This window comes from Rousettus aegyptiacus, unplaced genomic scaffold (genome assembly GCF_014176215.1).
Source record: "Rousettus aegyptiacus isolate mRouAeg1 unplaced genomic scaffold, mRouAeg1.p scaffold_m13_p_5, whole genome shotgun sequence".
In the NCBI taxonomy this organism is placed as follows: Eukaryota; Metazoa; Chordata; class Mammalia; order Chiroptera; family Pteropodidae; genus Rousettus; species Rousettus aegyptiacus.
The window spans coordinates 114,040,788-114,063,136 of NW_023416308.1; the positions used below are offsets into that span (position 1 = coordinate 114,040,788).

At 54.3% G+C, this 22,349-nt stretch overlaps 2 protein-coding genes across 13 annotated transcripts; one reads left to right on the forward strand and one right to left on the reverse strand.

Annotated features, from left to right (window-relative positions):
- The first annotated feature begins 6 nt into the window (after positions 1-6).
- Positions 7-12,356, forward strand: TKFC (triokinase and FMN cyclase). 3 transcript variants are annotated; one of them, XM_036221116.1, is made up of 19 exons: positions 7-99; positions 489-732; positions 1,474-1,586; positions 4,155-4,344; positions 5,281-5,391; positions 5,487-5,668; positions 7,049-7,127; positions 7,439-7,528; positions 8,161-8,195; positions 8,323-8,407; positions 8,503-8,592; positions 9,138-9,254; positions 9,590-9,709; positions 9,868-10,005; positions 10,773-10,879; positions 11,000-11,103; positions 11,222-11,255; positions 11,362-11,451; positions 11,790-12,356. In XM_036221116.1, exons 3-19 carry the CDS (start codon positions 1,584-1,586, stop codon positions 11,940-11,942), a joined length of 1,728 nt encoding a protein of 575 aa, XP_036077009.1. In that variant the 5' UTR covers positions 7-99; positions 489-732; positions 1,474-1,583; the 3' UTR covers positions 11,943-12,356. The 3 variants fall into 3 exon arrangements, with proteins under 3 accessions (XP_036077009.1, XP_015989673.2, XP_036077008.1); XM_016134187.2 differs by having other exon boundaries at positions 20-99; positions 629-732; positions 11,790-12,041; XM_036221115.1 differs by having other exon boundaries at positions 58-76; positions 629-732; positions 11,790-12,041.
- A 1,127-nt stretch (positions 12,357-13,483) lies between these two features.
- On the reverse strand, positions 13,484-22,337 carry LOC107504752 (cytochrome b ascorbate-dependent protein 3). Of its 10 annotated transcripts, none has more exons than XM_016134192.2 (8): positions 22,217-22,337; positions 19,640-19,743; positions 19,045-19,097; positions 18,273-18,470; positions 16,982-17,190; positions 16,206-16,360; positions 15,556-15,712; positions 14,176-14,262 (listed from the first exon to the last, which is right to left on the reverse strand). In XM_016134192.2, the coding sequence occupies exons 4-8, from the start codon at positions 18,454-18,456 to the stop codon at positions 14,176-14,178; spliced, it is 792 nt and encodes a 263-aa protein (XP_015989678.2). In that variant the 5' UTR covers positions 18,457-18,470; positions 19,045-19,097; positions 19,640-19,743; positions 22,217-22,337. The 10 variants fall into 10 exon arrangements, with proteins under 10 accessions (XP_036077011.1, XP_015989683.2, XP_015989678.2 ...); XM_016134193.2 differs by lacking the exon at positions 22,217-22,337 and adding an exon at positions 21,726-22,209; XM_016134191.2 differs by lacking the exon at positions 22,217-22,337 and adding an exon at positions 20,758-22,209.
- Positions 22,338-22,349: the final 12 nt, after the last annotated feature.

Sequence of the window (22,349 nt, forward strand, 5' to 3'; positions counted from 1 at the left end):
CCTTACCGCCAGAGCCCGAGTACCCGGATGAGGGCCCCTTGTTACGGGTCTTTGAGAAGCGGAGTTGGCGGCGGAGGTGGCCGATGCGGGCGTGAGCGGGTGGGGGAATTGCGCCGATGTCCCCTCTGCCCTGGGAGCTGACTCGCCGACTTCGTCCCCAGTCCACGCCCCTCGCCCTGCCCCAGGCCCTGTTCTCTCCCATTTCCATTGCTTCAGAGGCCTTGGGGCTTTTCATTCTTTTGGAACCAGAGGAACTGCAAAGGCCTAGAGAGTGGGGGGAGGTGACAGCAATTTGTGCACGGTCCAGTCTAGAACCAAGTTCCGTACCTTCCTCCCCTTAGTCCTTCTAGTTCTTCCAAACCTAGCTAGTACCCTCACCTGATCCTGGAATGATCTATTACCGCACTGCACCTGGGGTGGGGAGTTGGGTGGACACCAGGAGGCTCAAGCTCACCTCTCTCATTATCGAACTGTGTTTAATTCTACAGACTTTGAAGGGCCCCCTAGGCCACTTGCCCAGCATTATTAGTTCCCCTGTTGCTGTACAAATTCTTACCTCAAACATAACCAGAATTTCCCTGTGAGAACCTTAATGACCCAGCAAAGCCGTTAGCCCTGCAACTTACAGGCGGACAACATCAGGCTCTGCAAGGAATAGGAGACCCGCATGGCTTGGAGCACCTGCCGAATGCCACAGAGGATGCAGCCCATTTGACAGACAAGGAAGTTGAGGTTCGGGGGAATTGGTTTACCTAAGGACCCAGCCCTCTGCTCTCCCAATAAGTCAGAAGCAGAGCCAGATGCAGAGCTGGTGTGGATTCTTCCCATTGCAGACACATACAGTGAGCCCAAGACCCTGGATGATCCCAAGATACCTCTGAACCAAGTTGAACTGAGGGTTAGCCTACCGAGGGTTTACACGTGTCGTTTCCCACAGCAGGGCCTGCCTGAGTTTAGAGACACTGAATTATCAGTAGAACAGTCTGTAGAAAGACTGGACATAGGTTAAATCCTGGCACTTAATAGTATGACCTTGGACAAGTCACTAGAGCTCTCTGAGTCAGTTTACCAGAAGTAAAATTTGGTCAAAGGCTCAGTTGCCTCCCTCCTGGTTTGGTACCAACACCAACGAGAGCAAGTGTGTGAAGATCTTTATAAACTTATTCACTGTATACGAGGCCCATGTGAGAGAATGAATTAGTCTGTGGGTCATTTTGCCCCTTGATGATGAAGTGGGTGCCGCTCCAGGGCATAAAGGCAGTGCTGTGCCCAATGTGTGTAGATCTGTCTCTGGCAGCCAAGGACAGGCGTGAACCTTGATCAGCCCCCCTCTCTTCATCCCCAGTCCACGTTTGGAGTTTAGACTTTGATCAAAGTCTGGAGCAGCTCCCAAATTATTAGGGCCCTGGAAGCGTGATCGTGTCAGTAGGGTACAAGTGCCTTCAGCAGCTCATTTTCTCTCCCATCCTGCAGGTTCTGCTGTCTTCACTGTACTGAGACACAGGGAGCACACATAAGATCACCCATCCTCCAGCAGCTCAGTGCAAAGGTGTGAGTTCAGCTCGCTTCAGAGTCTCCTCACCATGGTGAGTCCCATGAAGACCTCCGGGCAGGCGAAGGACACTGTGGGCTTGGAGCAGTGCTGGGGAGTGGCAGCCCTAGGCAGACAGGATTCCTTTCGCTCTGACCAAGAGATGCTGCTGTCTTTTGAGGCTCAGAGAGGTTAAGAGAGATGATTCTTCTCAGGGCCTGATCCCTGCTTCCCTCCATTTCCCACCCAGGCCTGGGGCTGTAGCCTCTGAGTCTCTCTAGGGCCTGTCTGCGCCCAGTCTGGGTCATGACTTTAGCTTAGAACATTAACAGTTACCTACTCTGTAATACACACTGTATCAGTTACAGAAGGGGCCATGGAGAAGGACCTTATGCCTGTTCGTAAGGCAGAGGCATATGTAGGCTGGCTGGTCCCAGAGATAGGATCTGTGCTATGGGAAGCTCAGCATTGCTGAGCATTGCTCCGTGCCCACTCTAGAACTGATGCAAACTGAAACAGGCCTTGAACAGACCTGTTCGAATTTCAGCCTGCCAGCTTGTGACCTTTTACAGAAGACTCGACCTATCTGAGCTTCTTTCTCCTCCTCCGCAATATGAGGCCGATGAAGGCCTGCCTCCAAGGGGCCATGAGGCGTTTATCACATGAGTCGTGGGCCTTGCACAGTGCCTAATCAGCTTTCTTTTCTTTTCTACCCTATCATGCTACGGGAACCAGGGATGGCACTGGTCCCAAGCCCTCCTCTGGCTCTGGTACAGAAATGGTTGCGAATTCTAGGCAGGACGGGCTGCCAGGGAAGATGAGGGTGGTGGCGCTGGAGGCTGGGCTTCTGGCTGAGAACAACTTACAGCTCTATTGTATATTCAAGTCCCTGGTGGGTTCTGAGAGCTACAAGCCTGTTCGCGTCCTAGGGCAAGACCTGCCATTCGACCTGCCTTCAGCCCCTGGGGAAAGCAGCATGATAAGGCCAAAATGGAGCCAGCTTTGGAGCCAGGCAGACCTGGACAGTAGCTGGCTGTGTGACTTCGGGGAAAGTCATTTAACTGTGCCTCAGTCTCCTCACCAAGCTAATAGGGTTGGTGGGAAGATTAACTGAGACGTGCTCAAAAGCCTTTAGAAGCAGTCTGGCTCTTAGTCACTGCTCAGGGATGGAGCCAATCTTATTATTCTGCTCTTTCCCTACTGACTTGTGCTGCTCTCCTTGTCCTAAAGCAGGACCCAGGAAAGGCCAAAGTTTTCACAATGGAACCTGTCGCCCACAGGCTTGAGGAAGGAGCCTCAGAGAAGCTTGCTAGGACCAGACCCTAGCACCTTGCTAGAACCCGACTCAGCTGCAGGCTGCCCCCCAGGCCAGCAGGTGGCGCTGTGAGCCTGGCCCTCTGGGTCCCTTTGGGGCCTCAGTTTCATTCTTTGGGACAAAAGCAGGAGCTGCACCCAGTCTGCAAACCTTCAGCTAGCTCCAGCTTTTTAGAGCCTGTTTGAAAAAGGAAGATGCTCCCTTCTTTCAATTTTTACTGTATAACAGGCATATACTGTATAATCCCCATTTTGCAGAGGAAGACTCGTAGCTCAGTACAGTGAGTGTCTTCGCTGAGTTCTCACAGCTGATGGAGGCAGATGTGGGATTTGAGCCCCGATGCCCGTGCCTGCAGAACCCAAACCCTTAACAGCTCTAGCCCCCATTCCTCCCACTTGTGCCTCCTGTGTCAGCTCAACGCTCAGGCCAGCCTTCCCATGTCCTTGCCACCTGACGCTCTGTGTGGCCAGCATCCTCCATCTGCTGGTGAGCGCCTGCCACCTCTCCCTGATGGTCACCGGTAGCTCAGGTCATTCTAACTTGCTTCCTGGCTTGGCCACCATACTATTTCACACCTCCAGACCTTGGCGTATGCTCTCCCTCTGCCTGGAGCATGCTCCCTTTTCCCTCCCCGAGTGCCCCTCACTCCCTTTTACCTCCCTAAGTCCTACTCCCCCTTCGCAGACGCCCAAGATCTGCCAAAGGGGCTGAGGGGCCTCCGGGGTGCCCTCCCTGTGTACACGTTTCCCCTGTGAGGCACTCCCCGCAGCATGTGGAAATCCCGTGTGTTTCCATTGAAAGCGGTACCAGTGTTCTGTTATTCCTTTACACACAGTGCCTAGAGCGAGGCCTGGCACACCAAGAAGCGTGGGGAGTGTTGTTTTCCCCCGCCCAAGGCCCAGTGGGAACAGCCTGTCTGCCCTCTTGCCCTGGCACAGGAGCCTCAGCCAGGCTTCTCCTTTGACAGAAAACGGGCTTTGGGCCCTAATTTCATTAAATTTTTTTTGTACTCAGGATTCCAGTTCCCCCATTTTCTATGTTTGGAAACCATTCTTCAGGATAAATTTAAACCATAGTTCAAGACACTTGATAGAGTAGGCAAAGGATACAAAAGATACAAATTAAGAACTCACAGAAACATCCTCCTGATAAAACGACACCCAATTCTGTGTGTCCTGTAGTTCCTGCTGCAGCTGCTGTCTGCCTGGAGTTCCTGAGTGGGCGTGGAAGAGGGGTCTTGGCTATAGCAATGTGGCAGGGTGGGGGCCAGATGACACCCAGGACCTCCGCCTCTCTCCTCTCCCACAGACGTCCAAGAAGCTGATAAACTCGGTGGCAAACTGTGCTGATGATGCCCTTGCTGGTCTGGTGGCCTGCAACCCCAACCTGCAGTTACTGCAGGGCCACCGTGTGGTCCTCCGTTCTGACCTGGACAGCCTCAAGGGCCGAGTGGCATTGCTGTCGGGTGGTGGATCTGGCCATGAGCCTGCCCATGCCGGTGAGTACCCTGGGCCAGAGGTACAGGCTGGGTGCTGGGCAGAGTGGATGGGGGCTCCGGGGAAATTGTCGCTGCTACTAGGAGGCTCAGGACAGAACCCAGCCCAGAGTTAGGAAAGGGGTCCTAGTTCCTGCTCTCCTATATCTCAGACTATAATTTGGGTCCAGTCATGGCCTCTCTCTGGGCCTCAGTCTGTGTATCTTATAAAAGTAGGAGGTTAGGCCAAATGATCTTCCAGACCCTTGCAGCTCTGAGAGTCAGTGATTCTGTGAATCCTCCTGGCCTTCCAGGCCTGGCTGACCCATCCCCTCCTCCACGAAACCTTCCTGACACTTTCAGCCTCGAGGGACATCTTTTTTTTTTTTGGATTCCTACCCTGCGTTTTCACATGCAACTTGGACAACCCTGGATTGTTTCTTGTTCAGCTCCAGGCATGTGAGCTCTCCTTGAGAGCTCCTGGGAGCAGGGACCAAGCTTTATATCCTCCTTACCTTTGCTGTCTCCCTTCGGCAAATCCATCCATCCATTCAGCAAACATTAATGAGTACCCACTGTGTGCCTGGACTGTTCTGGGCACTAGCAATGCAACAGTGAACCAGACAGGCAAGGCGCCTGCTCTCCTGGAGCTTCTGTTCCCCTCTGGGGAGACAGACAGTAACCAGGTAGACATATAAGGGAAAGAGATCATTCCAGGTTATATGAATGAGTCTGTGAAGACAAGAGCAGGGAAAGGAAGAGCAAGCCACAAGGCTGGGGTAGGTGACAATTTCAGTTGTGAGGGTCAAGGAAGATAACTCCTGAGTGAGCATCTGTGGAGAGCAACCCAGGTGCTTTTCTTGCATTAAGCACAGAGTAGGGCCCACCAAACCATGAAGCCCAGGGACAGCAGACACAGGTCCCCACCCAGCATTTTCTCCCCACCTCTCCCGTCTCCAGGTTTCATAGGGAAGGGGATGCTGACAGGGGTCATCGCGGGAGCCGTGTTCACCTCCCCAGCCGTGGGCAGCATCCTGGCGGCCATCAGGGCAGTGGCCCAGGCAGGCACAGGTAAGCCTGGCGTGCTGGCGGGGCTGCTGCCAGGATAGCAGGCTGGGGGGCAGTGAGGACAAGCACTGATGGTGCCCTGCCGGCTGCTCCTGTAGTGGGGACCCTCCTCATCGTGAAGAACTACACTGGGGATCGCCTCAACTTCGGCCTGGCCCGGGAGCAGGCCCGGGCTGCGGGCATCCCTGTGGAGATGGTGGTCATTGGGGATGACAGCGCCTTCACCGTCCTGAAGAAGGCAGGCAGGCGGGGGCTGTGTGGCACAGTGCTCATACACAAGGTGAGCTGTCCCCACCTGGACGCAGGCTGGCCAGCCCCTCCCAGCCTGCCGTCTCCTGGCAGCACCGGGTACCTGGGCCTTTCCAGCCACCCCACCCCACAGGAAGCCACTCCTTCTCCAGGAAGGCCTCACATCTCCTCTACTACCTAAACCCAGCACACAGGCCTTCTCCCAGGCCCTCGGCTTTCCATGCCTCACACCCAGCATCGCCCTGCTGGTGACCTTATTCCCGGGTGCCTCTACAGCACTGGTCCTGCTCGGAGCCCCACCCTTTCTGTCCCAGCCTCGGTTCAGCACTCACCTGCTCATACCCGAGTGGCAGTAGCCACCTCCTCACTGGGCTCCCCTGCCTGCTTCCCGCCTGCGCATCCAGTCTGTTCCCACACTACCGCGGAGGTGTCTGACCAGGCTGCTCGCCTGCCAAAGCTTTCTAGGGTCTTCGAGTCAGTCAGCCCAGGCCTCTTGGTCAAGCCCCACCATACTGCAGCCCCTCCTCCCTGGCTTTCCAAGTTCACCTCCCATCATCCCTACCATCCTCTTATGGCCTATTAACCCCCATCCCCTGTACCGCCTGGCTGTGGCCAACCTCTGGGGCTTTCCTGGTGCTGTATCTACAGCCTTGAAAGTCCTTTCCAGCCCATGCTGGCTTGGCTAACTCCTACTGTCCCATCAAATTCTGGTTCTGATGTCTCCCCATTTGGGTGGGCGCCCCTGTCGCTCCACCGAGCTGGTTAGTAGCCTCTCCTCGCCTGCCAAAAACCTTCTAGGGTCTTCGAGTCAGTCAGCCTGGGCTGGTTAGTAGCTTCTTCTCGGTGCTTGTGTTACATCGCATGGCGAACTTTACCATTGCATTTACCACTTCCCATTAAATGTTCAAGTCGTATGTGTCTGGTTCCCCAGTCCCCCCACCCCTGAGGCTGAGAGTTCCTTCAAAGAAGGGACTGTGACTTAGTCACTTTTTTTTTTCATCACATGCTAGATGCTTGGCAAAAAGTGGGTGGGTGGGTGGATTGGCAGCTGGGTGGGAGGGGGGTAAAAGGAGCCACGGTGTGTATGCCCTGGAGAAAGAACTCTAGACCAGGCATTAGAGGACTGGTCCCCAATTGGCTGTATGACTTTGGACAAGTCATCTCTCCTCTTTGGGTCTATTTCTCTATTTGTAAAGACCCTTTTGGCTCCAACGGACTGGAATTCTTGAAAATTCCTGGTAGGTACATCATGACTGCAGGGATACAATCCTCTGCCCTAAATGCAATGGGCCAGGTCGATGTGGCAGTACTCAGATGTACCCAGCTAGAAACTCAGCCCCAGCCTGTCTCCTACCCCCAAGTGCTACAGCGACTCCTTCCCCTGTGGGGGCTTATTTCTGTGTGGGTGCAGGTGGCAGGTGCCCTGGCCGAGGCAGGAGTGGGGCTGGAGGAGATCACAGAGCGAGTGAGCATGGTCACCAAGGCCATGGGTGAGTGCCTGCCCAGGGATTGGGGAGGGGAAGGGAGGAGGCTGAGGCTTACCTTGGGACTAGGAGCATGTTCCCATCAGCTCCGTAGGAAGTTTCGCCACGGCGTTCCCCAGGGGCTGAGGGAAGGCCTCCCTGGGGGAGCTTCTGTGGACTGGTAGCCTTGGGTCCCAGAGCTGGCTTCTATGTGAGATGAAAAGTTGGGCATCCCTTCTCAGTGAAGAGGCTGCCCTTGGGCAGGGCTTCCAACCACTGCTGCCCTGGCCGATGCCAGGAGCAGAGCCGTCATCCCATTCATACCCCATTTCTCCTAGGAACCCTGGGAGTGAGCTTGTCCTCCTGCAGTGTCCCTGGTTCCAGACCCACCTTTGAACTTGCAGCTGATGAGGTAGAACTCGGCCTGGGTAAGCTTGCGGCCACCCCATCCCAGCCATGCCAGCTCCCTGTGGGCTCTACCCACATCTTATGCTCTGGGAGCCATCTGCCTGGTCCTTTCAGCTTACCTGGAGCTGTCACATGAGTGGTCTTGGTATTTTTAAATGGCTATTTGAGTCTCTTCTGGCCCAACCTGCCTGATCTCTACCTGCTTTGCCATCCACGCCCAGGGCTCCAGCAACATGGGGTTCCATGCACTGTCCACCTCCCTGCTGTGGTAACACCGTTTTGGGTCTTCTGCCAAAATGCAGCCCTTCTTCCAAGGTCCCTTCAGAGTTCCCTCCTGGCTACAAAGCCTTCCCTCTCCCTCCCCTGTGTCCAAAGCCAAGGGCAGCGACCTCATGTGGCCTCGTGGTGACTGCCTCCAGTTAAAGCTTCTTACTTCGTTAAAAGTTAACTTCCTGGCTCTCTCCAGCACCAAGCCACAGCTCCCGGAGAGCAGAGACTGTGTATTTTTCATTTTCTGTGCACGTCCACCCCCACACCCAGTGTACACAGCACCTAGCCTAGTGCTGAACACTTAGCAAACCCCTCATAAAAACATGACGAGCTAGTAGTCTCCAGGGCTGAGCAGGTCAGCAGTGACCGTGTCTGTCCACAGGGATCCACGGGGAAGCCGGCGTTCGCCGGATAAAGGTAGGCGGACTCCCTGGCTCAGGGTGGGTGGTGGGTGCATGGATGGATGATAGATGGGTGAGTGGATGGGAAGGTGGGTGAGTGGCCAGGGCCTCAGACATACTTCACTCCTGGCTCCCTCTGGCAGATTGCAACCGCCGACAAGATTGTGACACTCATGCTCGACCACATGACCAACTCTTCCAATGTGTCCCATGTGCCTGTGAAGGCTGGTAAGGGGCTATCATGCCTTCTGTCTCCCAACCCTTCCTTCCCCCTGGGTAGAGGGGCCCAGAGAGCCTCACCAGGGTATCACACCTGCCTATAGGCTCCTCCGTGGTGCTGATGGTCAACAACCTGGGCGGCCTGTCATTCCTGGAACTGGGCATCATCGCCGACGCTGCTGTCCGCTCTCTGGGTGAGCCTCGCTCTGGAAGGGGACCTCCCAACCCTCAGAGCTTCTTCCCTCCAGCCCTTTGAAGCTGGGCATAAGAAAAGCCGCTGAGGTGGGGTCTCGTGACGGCCCACAGCATGGGCTGTGCAGTCGGATAAAGCCCTGAGTCAGGCCGTCGCTCCGCCACCTCATCGCTGCAAGCCTTGAGCCTGGTCCTTGTGTATAGAAAGGGGACAAAAACATTAGTACCTGCCTCCAGGTTGTTGTGGATTAAATGAGATCAAACATACCTAAGGCACTTATCACAGTGTCTGGTGCCTGTAAGAGCTCAGGAAAAGAGACCCATCTGCCTCTACAGAAGGGACATTTCCAGGGGACATGGTAATTTAGGGCTTCATGAAGGAACGCCCTGAGCAGATCTGGCCATCTCTCTACTGACTTAAGGCCCCAGCTTCCCAAGTCCTCGTTTTTCTCTTAGTCCATTTATCCCTCTGACGCTCCAGGTTGCGGGGTGGAAAGCACTACCCTTCCCACCTTCCCTCACAGACATCCATGTTTTGGAATTGCAGAGGGCCGTGGGGTGAAGATTGCCCGTTCCTTCGTGGGCACCTTCATGTCAGCCCTGGAGATGCAGGGCCTTTCTCTCACCCTGCTGCTGGTGGACGAGCCCCTCCTGAAACTGATAGGTGAGACCTGGGACCCGGGGCATCTGAGCCGGGGCTCCTTATAACTAGAAAGAGCCGGGGGATTTGGAGAAATCCCATCAGGGCTGACCATGACAGTCGGGCCCCCGTGGAGAGGCCCTTTCTGACTTCTCAAGCCTTTTCCAGCTCTCACGTGACTGTGGAGGAGTTGGTATCAGGGTCCTCCCCAGGGATGCTACCCCCACCTTCCCTTGTATATAGTAGATACTCAGTACTTGCTTTTTGAGATGAGCCAGGTCACCAGGTGGGGAATCCAGGTCCCACTTGATCTCTGGCCAACGGACCCGTGTATAAGAGAATCATTCTTTCGTCACTAGATGCAGAAACCACCGCATCAGCCTGGCCTAACACGCCCAGGGTCTCCGTGACCGGGCGGAAGCGGAGCCGGGCAGCCCCCACCGAGCCCCTGGAGGCCCGTGATTCCACCCCTGCAGGAGGTACCAGACCCCGCTGTTGGCGCAGGTGGCCCAGGGTGTTGGCCCGAGCCCTGGAGGGTGCAGGGTTTGCAGGGCCTGGGCACCCATACCTCCCATACCTTTAAGTTCGGTTGTGAAAGGGCCAGGCAGACCTCCTCCCCACTGTCCTCCCTCTCTAGGCGTAGCCTCGAAGAAGGTAGTGCTTGTGCTGGAGCGCGTGTGCTCCACCCTCCTGGGCATGGAGGACCATCTGAATGCCCTGGACCGTGCTGCCGGTGATGGGGACTGCGGCATCACCCACAGCCGCGCCGCCAAAGGTCGGTGCCAGGGCTCCTCTGGGGTCAGGAGAGGGGCCGGTGGCATGTTGCTTCTGAGACATTGGCATTACGTGAACCGGGACAATTGCAAAATCATTTGGAGTGCTGACGTGGCTTGCCAGCATTCACAAAACCTAGCACCCTTTCTACCTGTTTTCCTAGAGAAAAGGCCCTTCTGACAAGTGTGGGAAGGTTATCACAGAGCAAAATGTAATATTCTGCAGTGAATAACTTCAGTTTCAAGGGGAACTCATTCTGTTGTTCTTATTTTTCTCAGCTTATCCAGGCTAGTTCTCTATTATCCAGCATCATTTGGTCAAAAAAAAAAAAAAAAATGTATTTAGTGCCGACCACAGGCCAGTCTCTCGACTCTGTGGATATAACAGTGAGCAGAGCAGATAAAAATCACGGCCCTTGTGGCTTGTGTTCTGGCAGGGAGACAAACAATGAACAGTCAGTAAGACTATAGTAGAGCAAAGGCCCGAGGAGGAAAATGAAGCCGGGAAGTGAGCTGTGGACGGTCAGGCGAGGGTGCCCAGGCAGGCCTCACCCGCTGGATGAACGCCGAGGTCCCCGTCAGTCACCATTTCCCCGCCTCTCCAGGCTGCACACTGGGTATAGACAGGGAGCCTGGGATCTCACGTGGGCTCCCTCAGCCTGTTCCAGGACCCGTTCCTGCTGCCTGGCAGCGGGGCCTGGGTATGTTTTGGGGTCCAGGCAGATGGGAGAGAGAGACTCTGTATTCCTCACCACCCCTTTGCTTGCAGCGATCCAGGGGTGGCTGAAGGAGGGTCCACCCCCTGCCCGCCCTGCCCAGCTGCTCTCCAAACTGTCTATGCTGCTGCTGGAGAAGATGGGAGGCTCATCCGGGGCAGTGAGTGCCGGCAGCCCCCGGGGTCGGAGGGCTGACATGGGGTCCTAGGCTGGCCGAGGGGTCCCAGGCTGGCTGAGGCCCAGGCCAGACCTGAACGCTCGGCATTCGGCTCCTCCTCAGCTCTACGGCCTGTTCCTGACTGCAGCAGCCCAGCCACTCAAGGCCAAGACAGACCTCCCGGCCTGGTCTGCTGCCATGGATGCCGGCCTGGAGGCCATGCAGAAGTGAGCCAGAACTCTGTGCCTTAGACCAGGGGTAGGCTGGGGGAGGTGGTTGATGTCACCTCATCACAGCCAGGCCCTGTGCCCACAGTAAACTTGATTCATTCTCTTTTCCTACCAGGTATGGAAAGGCTGCCCCAGGCGACAGGACTATGGTGTGTATCTGGCCCGGCCCTTACCCCCTTTTGATTATAGAAGCCCTGAAGATTGCCCTCTGTGACAGGGCCTGTCCTCAGCCCCCCTGTCCCTCACTTTGTCCAGCTGGATTCTCTGTGGGCAGCAGGACAGGAGCTCCAGGCCTGGAAGAGCCCAGGGGCTGATCTGTTGCAGATCCTGACCAAAGCAGTCAAGGTGAGTGAGGCTGGGCCCGGCCACCCAGGGAGACAGGCTTAGAGCAAGTCAACAGCCTGTCTATACCTCAGTTTCCACCTCTAACAGTAGCGGTGACTACTTGAATCAGAGGGTGCTATGAGGCTGGAGAGAGATGGGTGTCGGGGGCATAGCAGGCCCTCAGTGAATGGTGGACCTTGCCCTGCTAGTAAATGGAGGCCGGTAGGAGGTGACCTCTCTACCCTAGTGACAGTACAGAGGGTGCTTGCAGAGCTGGGACAGGAAGGCCCGGGCTCCATGGCAGGAAGGAGGCCTGGTGGCTTGTCTTTAAACCTGCTCCCTCACCCTCACCCCCTCAGAGTGCAGAAGCCGCAGCCCAGGCCACCAAGAACATGGAAGCTGGAGCTGGAAGAGCCAGTTACATCAGTTCTGCACGGCTGGATCAGCCAGACCCCGGGGCAGTGGCGGCCGCAGCCATTCTCCGTGCCATCCTGGAGGTCTTGCAGAGCTAGAGCACGTGACTGCCTCCCTGGGCCTCAGTGCCTCCCACTGCTGTGCACTTGGCCATCATCACTTCTGCTTTCTGTCACCCTCCCTCGCCCCTCGGGCCCATCCTGAGTTCAGCAGGGAATTCCCCCACCAGCCTCCAGAACCTCTCCACTGTAGAAATTACAGCCCCAGAGTGGGTCCTGTGCCTCTGCAGCACTGCCCTTTCCCTCCTCAGGGAGGGTGGGGCCCTGGGGTCACCCCCCTTTGTCCCCAGCCAACTCTGGGCTGCGGCAATGAGGCATTTTCCCTGGGTGGCAGCTCAGCCTTTAACTGTCAATGCTAATTTGGCTTTTAGATTCCCCATGAAAGGCCTTCTGCATTTGACCCTGAGCTAGTGTGGGAAAGCAAACTAATAAACCACGTTGAAGCAGCAGCCACCGCTTCCTCTGAGGGACCTTTTTCCACCTGTGAACAGTGGCCCTACTGCTGCACCAGGGACTAGGACCTCGGCCCCTCGTTGAGGTGATCATGGCATATCTCGTACATCTGAGACGCAAAGGCTGGGTCTGTGCAGCTGAGCTGGCTCCGCTGGGATCCCCGTTCCTGTCCTGACACAGACCACACCTAATGAGTGTGCTTTTCTTAGCACTAAACAAATAGGACCTACTGATCCTTCAGGAATCAAATGGGCAGATGGGACACCAGGAGGAAAAGGAATCCCCATGGTGTAAGTCGGTGGTAAAACAGAAACAGCACCCCCAGGTTTCTCTAGCGCAGTCACTGATGGCACTGCCAAGGCTGGTGCGTGGTGGACAGGACCCTGCACAGCTGGCCCATACCTGGCACAGGGCGGTGGTCATAGGCATGGGCATAGACTCACACAGACACACCTCCGAATCCTGGCTCTGCTTTAACCAGCTACATAAAGTCAGCCCTATTATTTAGCTTCTTGGACTGTAAGATCAGAATGGTACCTGTCCTGTGGGGATGTGGAAAAGGATTCAGATGAACTGATGGTGAAGCCGCCAGCACAGTCCGGGGGCGTCACTCACTGGGAACTCCTGTTATCACTGGTGTCTGCATCCGACTTTTTCCAGGTCATCTGCTCCACTGCCAGGTGGCATCTACAGCTGGTCGCACTGGGGGAGGGGAGGCTCCCACGATTCCTGGGCTTCTCTGCTCAGGGTCCCCGACCAGAGTTATCAGTGCACAGACGTGCACACCCAGGAGCTCAGGAGATTCTGGCATCAGACATCTGGCCTGCGGGTCCCCACTCTGTCATCTCCTGGCTGGGTAACCCTGGGCAAGTCACTTAGCTGTTTGTGTTCCAGATTATAAAACTGGAAGCATTTCCTTCTTCATGAGATGACCAAGTGCTCAAAAGCCATTCACTATTAGGAATGTCCATGTTATCAGGAGTCACAGGCAACTCCAGGAAGACAACCGTGTGGATCCTCAGTGCCTTCTAGTTTGTCCCTCCCCAGGTCTTAGGCCTAGAACTGTCCCTGAGGCTTTTACAAGTTATACAGGGCTCATTTAACCACAATGTCATTTCAGCAGAGGAGGCTTTTTCAAAAATATGTTTAATGAATATCAGGCTTCATAAACAAGTGAAATCCCTACCTATGTAGAAAGTGAGGGCTGGTCATGTGACTAAGGCACTTGGCATCCCAACGGCTTTGAAGGCTTCAGCCACTAAGGAGGTTTAGCTATAGCCATCCTGCCAGCATCTGGCCATGTAGGGTTGGGGTGGCCAGTTGGCCTCACTGACACCCGCCCGGAAGTACGCACGCTTTGGACCCCAGGTGTTGCCCTGCTTGTCATCTAAGCACAGCAGCGTGGTGCCTGGGACCTGGCTGGGCTTGTTTGGAGGGGGCAGGAAAAGCCAAAGTGCCCGCTGGCGTCTCCCCTCAAGAGCCACAACGCCCAGGCTGGCAGGACGCGCCTGGGTCTGGCCAGGCAAGCAGCTGTTCCGGGGGCAGGCGAGGCACTCCGATGCTCAGCAAGGACCACCTCTAAGATGGCCATGACCCTAAGCTCTGCCGGGCACAATACGCAACTTCGGCACGTCTCATGGTGGGCCGGAGTGTGAAAATCAGTGGGGCTAGGGCCCTATCAAGAGAGCAAGGTGGAACCTGCTCAGGACAAGCAGGGATGCCCTAAGCTAGTGAGGGAAAGTAAAAAGTCTGAGGCACCCCTGCGACTCATCCCTGTCGGGACAGTCGGGGACAGGTTGTCTGCACTTGGGAGAACAGGTTACCAGGGTTCATAGGGCTGCCTGACATTGACAGGCATGTAAGTCACAGGGACGGGCGGGGATCCAGGCGCCAGCTGTAGCAGCAGCTAGAAGAGGTGGAGCCACGCGGTCCCAGTGGATGCAGACGCCATGCAGCAACATGAAACGACAGCAAAGAGCAGTCGGCGCCTCGGCTCCTCTGCAGAGGCCGCTCTGCAACCATCCTCCCCCTCTCCTTCCGTCAGCTCGCGCCGTCCCAGTCCAGCCTCACGTCCGGGTGGGCCAGATGGGGATCACAGCAGATGAAGCCTGCCCCGTGGCGTCCCCTAAACGAAATGCCTTTGTGGACATCACCGCCCTCACTTTCATGTTAGATTGCACTTGAGCCGCAGCTCATCTGGGCTGTCGGGATTTCCCACCACGTCCTGAAGGGTCTAAAGGGGAAATGTGCTTGACTTCGGACAGACATCAGGAGCGCTGCGAGCCTGTGTAAATGCGGCACTCGGAGGCCAATGCCAAGAAGGGGGAGAGACGCCAAAGCCACCAAGAAAAGCGGTGAGCAGTAGGTTGAAGACAGCAGGCCCAGCAGAGGGAAGGACAGGTATGGGCCCGGAGCCCAAACGAGTCTTGCAGAAACCAGACAGGCACCCCGGGTAGATCAGAGCTCCTGCGGGGAATCCAGACCACACCACCGGCTGCTCCGGGGGCCCCTTCCCGCTTCACTCCCTCTCATGCAACAGGGACTGGAAAGAAAGGCAGAGGCACAGGGGTTAAGGACATAACGTCAAAATGGCCCCTGACCTGCAGGAGTCACACCAGGTCTGAGCTATTCACACAGAACCCCAACCTGCAGGGCAGTCCCCACCCAGGCCACCGCATCCTTCAGGGAAGCCCCAAAGCCCCTCAGCCTGATAGGCCCTCCAGCTCACCCCATTTTTCAGGTGCCTGCGTGGCCAAGAACAAGCAAAACCTGCTCCAAGCACTCAGCTGGTCGCCAAGCGCCTGCTAGATAAGCTCCCATCCCACCAAACTAGACCTAAGCTGGAAGAGTAAAAATTTCTACAGCTCATCATGCCCAAGTCCTTCCTTGGGGAAAATAAGGCCTCACTCTCCCTCGTGAAACCACAGGAATTCGGGGGAGTAACCGCCGTCCTCTTGCAGGGGACGGGCCAGGGCCCTAGGAGCCCCTGAGCCAGAGAAGCTGCATCTGCTACAATGGCTGGAATGTGCTAGCCTGACATTGGGGCTCCCACCAGCGAACCTAACCCCTCCTTCCAGCTACTTGGTTTCCCACCATGTTACTGGGTTAGTCTTCCCGGTCAGGCTCACGCCTTTCCTTGGTGACCCTTCTCCAGACCCAGGCCTACCCCAACTTACCATGGGAGACCAGGACTCCATACCTGTCTTTCGGTCGTGATCCCCACCTCTGGGCGTTTCCAAGACGAAGCCTGCAGAATGTAGAGCACCAGCAGCCCGAAGACCACCACCAGCATCCCGGTGGTGTTGGCGAAGACCGCCTCACCAGGCAGGCTGGAGTACGGCTTGGTGGCATTTTTCCTGAAGATGATGAAATGATACGGGCTCTTGAGAGACTTTCCCACCTGTTTCTGCCCAGTGGGAGAATCAGTGCCACCAAGAGGGTGAGAATGCTCCCCAGGACCACCTGTGACCTGGAATGTTGACATATTTCTAAATCTCTGCCACAACAAATATTTTGCAAAATGCTTTTCATCTACGAAGAAACTCTGTGCCTTGGAACTCATTTGTAAGTGGCAGTGACAACAGTATTGATGTTGTAGGGCAATTTAAGGTTCTTAGAATAGTTTGACACATAGTAGGTGCTAAGTCAATTCGATGCTGGATAAACACCCGCTGACTATTTACCAATCTCAATTTACCTAAAGAAAGACCTTCCAGATCAGGAACGAGCCCAACCCCAAAGGCCTCCCAGGCCCCCCTCCCTTGATTGGGTCCCATGATCATAAGGTGCATCTTCTGAGGACCCTATTCTTTCCCCTGCACCTTAGAGTTGGGGCCCCACCCCACTCACAAACTGAAGAAAAGCTTCTCATTGATGCCAGAAATGACAGACGCAATGGCCAGAGAGAAGATGGAGGCTCCGAAGAAGACGTGGACGGGCTTAAGGAGGCTGCGCAGCTGCATGGACGCCCAGGGCAGCAGGAATGTGGCAAAGCCCAGGGACCACTGTGACACAGGGCGAGAGTACCTGACCATACTGTGTGTGACCAAAGGTGCCCCAGGTCATCCCACCCCACAAGCGGCTCCCACGGGTCAGGAGACCTTGGCCCACCAGCCACACCGAGCTTCCTGAATGTGGTGTCTGCTCCCCCGACACAAACAACGTTTCATAAAATGCGTAGCTGCAACCCCATTCTCCCGCAAACCCGGCCATTCTTGTCTGTCTATTTCTTTCCAGGACCGGCTCGTAAATCTCCTCCCTTGTACAGCGCTGACATCAGACTATGAAAACGACTTCTAGAATTGCTTCTGGTTCAACGGTGAGAGTGGGGAAGGTGAAAAAGATAATTTAGCATCAGCGTGGTACGTGCTGTGACAAGGTTAGCTCAGAGCACTGGGGGATGACGGGTGGGCAGTGTGATGGGTAAAAGCAGGAACGGGGTGAGTGTGGGAACCGCCAATCTCCCACGACTTTTTAAACAGCCCGTTCTACAGGACGTGCCCTGCAAGGCCATCTCCAGGCAATGAGCAGACAGAATATTTTGTGCTGATACAAGTGAAGCCTCAACCAGAACCCATGGCTGCCATCCAGCAGTGGGAACCCAACGGAGGGTGGAAAGCACCCACCTGGCAGGCGAAGAGGAAGACGGTGGTGATGCCCAGCCAGCTGTGCAGGGAGTAGAGGTTGGCGATTTTTGCCTCGTTGTGATATTTAAAGACAGCCACAAGCCCCAGCACGGTCAGGATGAAAGCCACCAGGTGCAGGGCTGCGTGGGCGATTTTCCAGGGCAGCCTGGATCCCAGCCACGACTGAGGCAGACGGTACACCAGCGACGCTGCGGGAGAGAGCAGGCTCGGCTCGGCCTCTTCCCCTCGTGCTCACCGCACATGAGGGGAATTACCCTGACACGGTCCCACACAGCCTTCCCGTGAGGAAAGAAAGAAATGCTAGAACACTGGGATCAACTCCTCAGCGTCTCTTCTCCCTGCGACAGTCAGTCATGAAGGAGGGTGGGAAGGGACAGTGATAAAAAGAGAGGAGCAAGTTCCTTGAACCTGCCCTTCGGTCATTACAATAATAAAGGTAGCTTGCATGCAGTTTTGCAGGTTAAAAAACAATGTCGCATTCATTATTTCATCTACCTGTATTATCACAACTGAGATTAGTTATCAAGAACACAGGATATACAGCTAAATAACCTAGGTCCAAATCCTGGCTTTATCTCTTAGCTATTTGGCATCTTCTTTCTAAATCTCAGTTTCCTCATCTGTAGAATGGGGATAACAATAGAGCCCACCTCACAAGCTTCTTCTAAGAACAAAATGGGATGAAATATCTGAAGTACACAGGGTAGGCTGCTATCATTAACGTCACCATCGTTTACCTCCATGTTACACATGGGGAAAATGAGGCTCTCTTGGGCCCCAAAGCCCAACCCTGAATGCATGGGACTAAGATGGGTCTGGCAGGAGTAAGCAGATCCCTTACGTGAGGACCTACTATGCCGCAGAGGCTTCAACCTCCTGCTCCTTAGAGCAGGGTCAGCAATTACAGCTCACAGGCCAAATCCAACCAACCACATATTTCTGTGAATAAAGTTTTATTGGAACACAGCCGCACGTGTGTTTCCATGTTGTCCATGGCTATTCTCACAACACAGATCATATGACCTGCAAAGCCTCAAATATTTACTACCTGATCCTTCACAGAAATCGTGTGCCAACCCCTGCCCTAGCATATCCATGAAGCTGCCTTTCTCAGATGCCCCCAAATGACACCTGGGCCCGGAGACAGACCAACACACCCCACCTCTATAGCCCTGAACCAACAGTGACAAAAGCCAGCCCTGGAGAGGGAGCGGTCTGCCCGGCCCAGGCCTGGGCCGAGGAACATCTCCCCTGCTGACCTCCTACTCACCAGCACTGTAGAACACCACCATGCCAGCAACCATGAGCACTGGGTGATAGTTGAACATGAGCTTGGTGCCATCCCAGGCAAAGCCACCATGCCAGCTCCACATCCAATAGGTGGTGAAGAGGATGCACATCATGCCCAAGGACAACAGTGCCAGGACAGACAAATAGAACCATGCCACAGCCATTCTGATAGGCACTCCTAGAAGGAGAAATCACACAACCCTGCTGGCTCGAGCGTGCCCCACACACCAGCTAAAGACCTTGCTCTTGGTCTGAAGGGTGGACACTTTTTGTTTCAGTTTCCCCACTATCAGCCTGGGCACTGTCCCATGAGGCCTTGACAGCTGGGCAGGCCTGATCTCTAGATAAGAACAGCGACTGAGGCCCCGCCCAGCACCTGGCAGTGCACAAGTGAAGTCAGCCAGGCCTGGGGCTGGCCCTGGAGAGGTGCCTCATCTGCCGTGGCTGACACCACGGCCCCGGGCCCAGAACCCTGGGATTAGTCCCCCCTCGCGGGACCAGAACTGCCTCCCCACAAAAAAGGGACAGGAATCGAAAGCCAGGTGAGCTCACACAAATGCCCTCGGTTCTAACATCAGGAGGCGAAATCACAGTTGGCAAGGAGCAAATACACTCCTACTAGACCAGCCGGGAAGTCCTATGGGCTCCCACTTCTACAGAGGAGTTTTCCCCCAGATGACGAACTCCGTGGGGCTAATCCTCCCATTGGGGAGGTGAGGTCAGGCCTTCACTCGAGTCCCCACCCTCTATACCTTGAATTGGGCAATGGCCCGCAGCTATCCCCAGACTTCTGCTTTCTCTTCCTCTGTGGAAAGTCCAAAGGAGAAAAAAGGAAGTAAGAACTCATGGTCTAGAAAGCAAGAGTTTAGAGTAGGTCCTCAGTTAACATCATCGCCAGGTTTTGGAACTATGATGAAATGACATATAATAAAACCAATTTCACCACAGGCTAATTGATACGTACAAGACTTAAATTCCTTAAGCTCATCAGTGAACAAAACAACATTATTCATGGACCTGCTATTGAGATTTCCACATGCACTTGATGAACGCAGACAGCGACTGTAGTTTCAGGTATGGAGAATGTGCAGGCCCCTGTGCAGCTGCTCTCAAATGCCTGGCAGGGGGGCATGAGGGTTAGCGGTCAAGTGCACAAAATCACAGACTGTCCCTGCTTTCAGCAAATGTGCGGGAAGCATGGGTCCAACTCTCGAGGCAGTTTCCCCATCCCAAGAAGGTGACGCTGTGGCTTCCTGCAGTTGAGGTCCCTCAATCCGAACCAGCTAACAGAGAGGAGGCCCGTAATGGCCGAGAACTCCAAAGGAGATAAAACACATGATTCCTTACCCTGAGTCCTAGTGGCAGGCCGATAGGGTGGCAGCCTGGGCTCTAATTCTTATAAAGTGAGGTTGAGCAGATCATTTAACATGTGTAGGACTTGGTCTTCTCATCTGGAATAAAGGAATGACAATGAGAATATAATTTACTGAAAGGCAGCTACGAGCAGACAGCACACTGAAACTTTACACACATGATCCCATTTTCTCCTCTTGACAACCCTCTGAAGAGTTATCAACCCCGTGTGACAGATGAGGAAAATAAGGCTCAGAAAGATTAATTGGCTAGAATCAGAACCCAGTAAGTGGGCAGGGAGTGTCAAACCCTTATCTATTTGGCTTCATGGCCCATGTTTTTTCCTTGACCACAGGTCATCAGGGCAAGTGAGGAAATGTATGTAAGAACATTGCGGGAGTGAAGTATTACACATTTTTTAGTATTGTCACAGCATTTCATCCCGAATAACAAAAACCTGAAAAATATGGCCCCCATGCCTACCCAGGGGCCCTGATTCCATGCCATGCCAGCTCTTTCCACGCCAGGTGTCCACCTAGCCAGAAATAGACAGAGCTCTTGCAAGGTGATACAAGTTGGCAATAATCTCTGAGAAAGGAAGAGCCAAGGTCTGGGGGAAAAATCAAGCTTCCATGAGACTGGAAGGAGAAAATCATGCCACTGGCTTCCTAGAAGCTTCATGAATCAACTACCAAGCTCAGAGATTTGCTGCCCAGCCTCAGAGCTGCCCCCTTAGTTTGTGCAGAAGCAGAGGAAGCTTGAGGTCACCAGATGTTCAGTCACCCCCCCCCCAGTGAAGGAATGTCAGCATGAAGAACCTCTTCCTTTCATCAAAGGAAAAAATAAAAGTAAATATAATACAAAAAGGACTATATCCACCCTCCTGGAAGAAGTCCTGCCCTGGGTCAGGCTTGAAATGGACAACAGGGACTTTCCTGTCAGAGGGCTGCAGTTCTATACTGCTCACAGTACACAGATGAGCCCTCCCTCTGCCTGAAACAGAGAACAAAAGCAGAGAAAAAAGGAAGTCTCGTGAAAATTGTAATCCAAATGCTAAAAACATCCTCTCATTTACTCGAGAGCAGGTTGTACTGATTTCAGGATGTACTCACCACAGTGTGGTCCCCTAGTCTTCCCTGGCTTTGTGGAGCCCCATTCTAAGACAGCAAACTCTTCTGTGAAGGGCCAGAATGCTAAATATTTTAGGTTTTGCAAGCCATGTGGTCTCTGTCACGACCATGTCACCAACTCTGCTAATGTAGTGCAAGAGCAGTCATAGACAACACCTTCACAAATGAACATGCTGTGTGCCAAAAAAACCCCACAACTTTATTTATGGACACTGAAACTTTAGTTTCATGTCATTTTCACATGTCACAAAAAGTTTCCCTTTTCATTTTTTTCAAGTGTTAAAATGTGTAAAAACCATTCAGGCAAGCCAGATTTGGTCTGTGGGTCACAGGTGGTCAACCCCCATCCATCGAGTCCACTCTCCATAACCCCTTGGCAGAAAGGATTCTCCCAGGCTGCACAGAAACAGATCAGGCCCTGGAGTAGGAAGTGGGTACAGGCATATCTCGGAGGCAGCGGGTCTGGTTCCAGACCACCCCAGTAAAGTGAGTATCACAATACAGTCGTGATCTTTTTGCTGGTGGAGAGTCTTGAGTTTCTTTATAAAATAACGCGACAGCTGTGAAGCGCAATAAAACAAGATGTAAAAATGAGAGGTATGGCTGTATTTCCCATTCGGTCTTCAGACTTAGGAAAAGGCTCTATTTCAAACTTATACTACTTTAATATCGTAGACTACAAATAAAGGAACTGAAAGTCATTTTGTTGCTCTCCTGTCCCAGATGAATAGTCCAAGTTTTAGGAATCCTGAGACTTAGAACTCAAGTCCTACTCTTATTTTACAGATCAAAAATACTGAGGCTCAAAAAAGGAATGTGACTTGGCCAAGGTGTGTAGCAAAGCTGGTACAGGAATCCAGATTTACGCTCCCATAGCCCTTCAGCTCCAAGGACTCATTTCCAAGTCAGGATTTAGGAGTGAGGAGCCCTAAAATTTCAGCGCTCCTTACTTAGCATCCGCGTGATAACAGGCTCGCCCTCCGGGCTATATGGTCTGGTCTGCCTCAGGTGCTCAGAGAACCGTTCCAGGAACGCCGGGACCGATCCCTGTCTCCTCTGCTGGGACCAAGGAGGTTCCGGCTAACCTTGGGTGAAAATTAAGAGGAGGGGCTCCGCCCGCTGACTGCTGCTTCTGAGAAGCTTTCGTGCCTTTACAACCACCACCAGAGGAAGAAAGGGCACGGAGAACGCTGTTCACTTCCAATGAGAGAACTGAGGCCGGGCAAAGGGTCGCGACAGTGCGAAGCGAGGTAGTAGCAAAGCCAGTACTGAACCCAGGTAACTGAACTCCCAGCCTGGGCTCATTCCCACCCCCGAACCACAGTGAGACGCAGTGGGGTTTGGGGTCTCCGAGACCCGCCTCTCCCTTCCCAGCGCCCGCTGCCGCACCCGGGGCTCCTAGGAGATGGAGTCACGGACTCCCAGGAACAACCGAACCCACCTGAGGCCGTCGCCCTAGAATGCACTAGCGAGGATGCCTCTGTCTTTTATAGGCTCGCTGCACTTCCGGTCGCGCGCGCGGCCTCCTGGGAAATGAAGTCCGGAGCCGCTGGGTCGCCGGCTCCCAGCGCGCT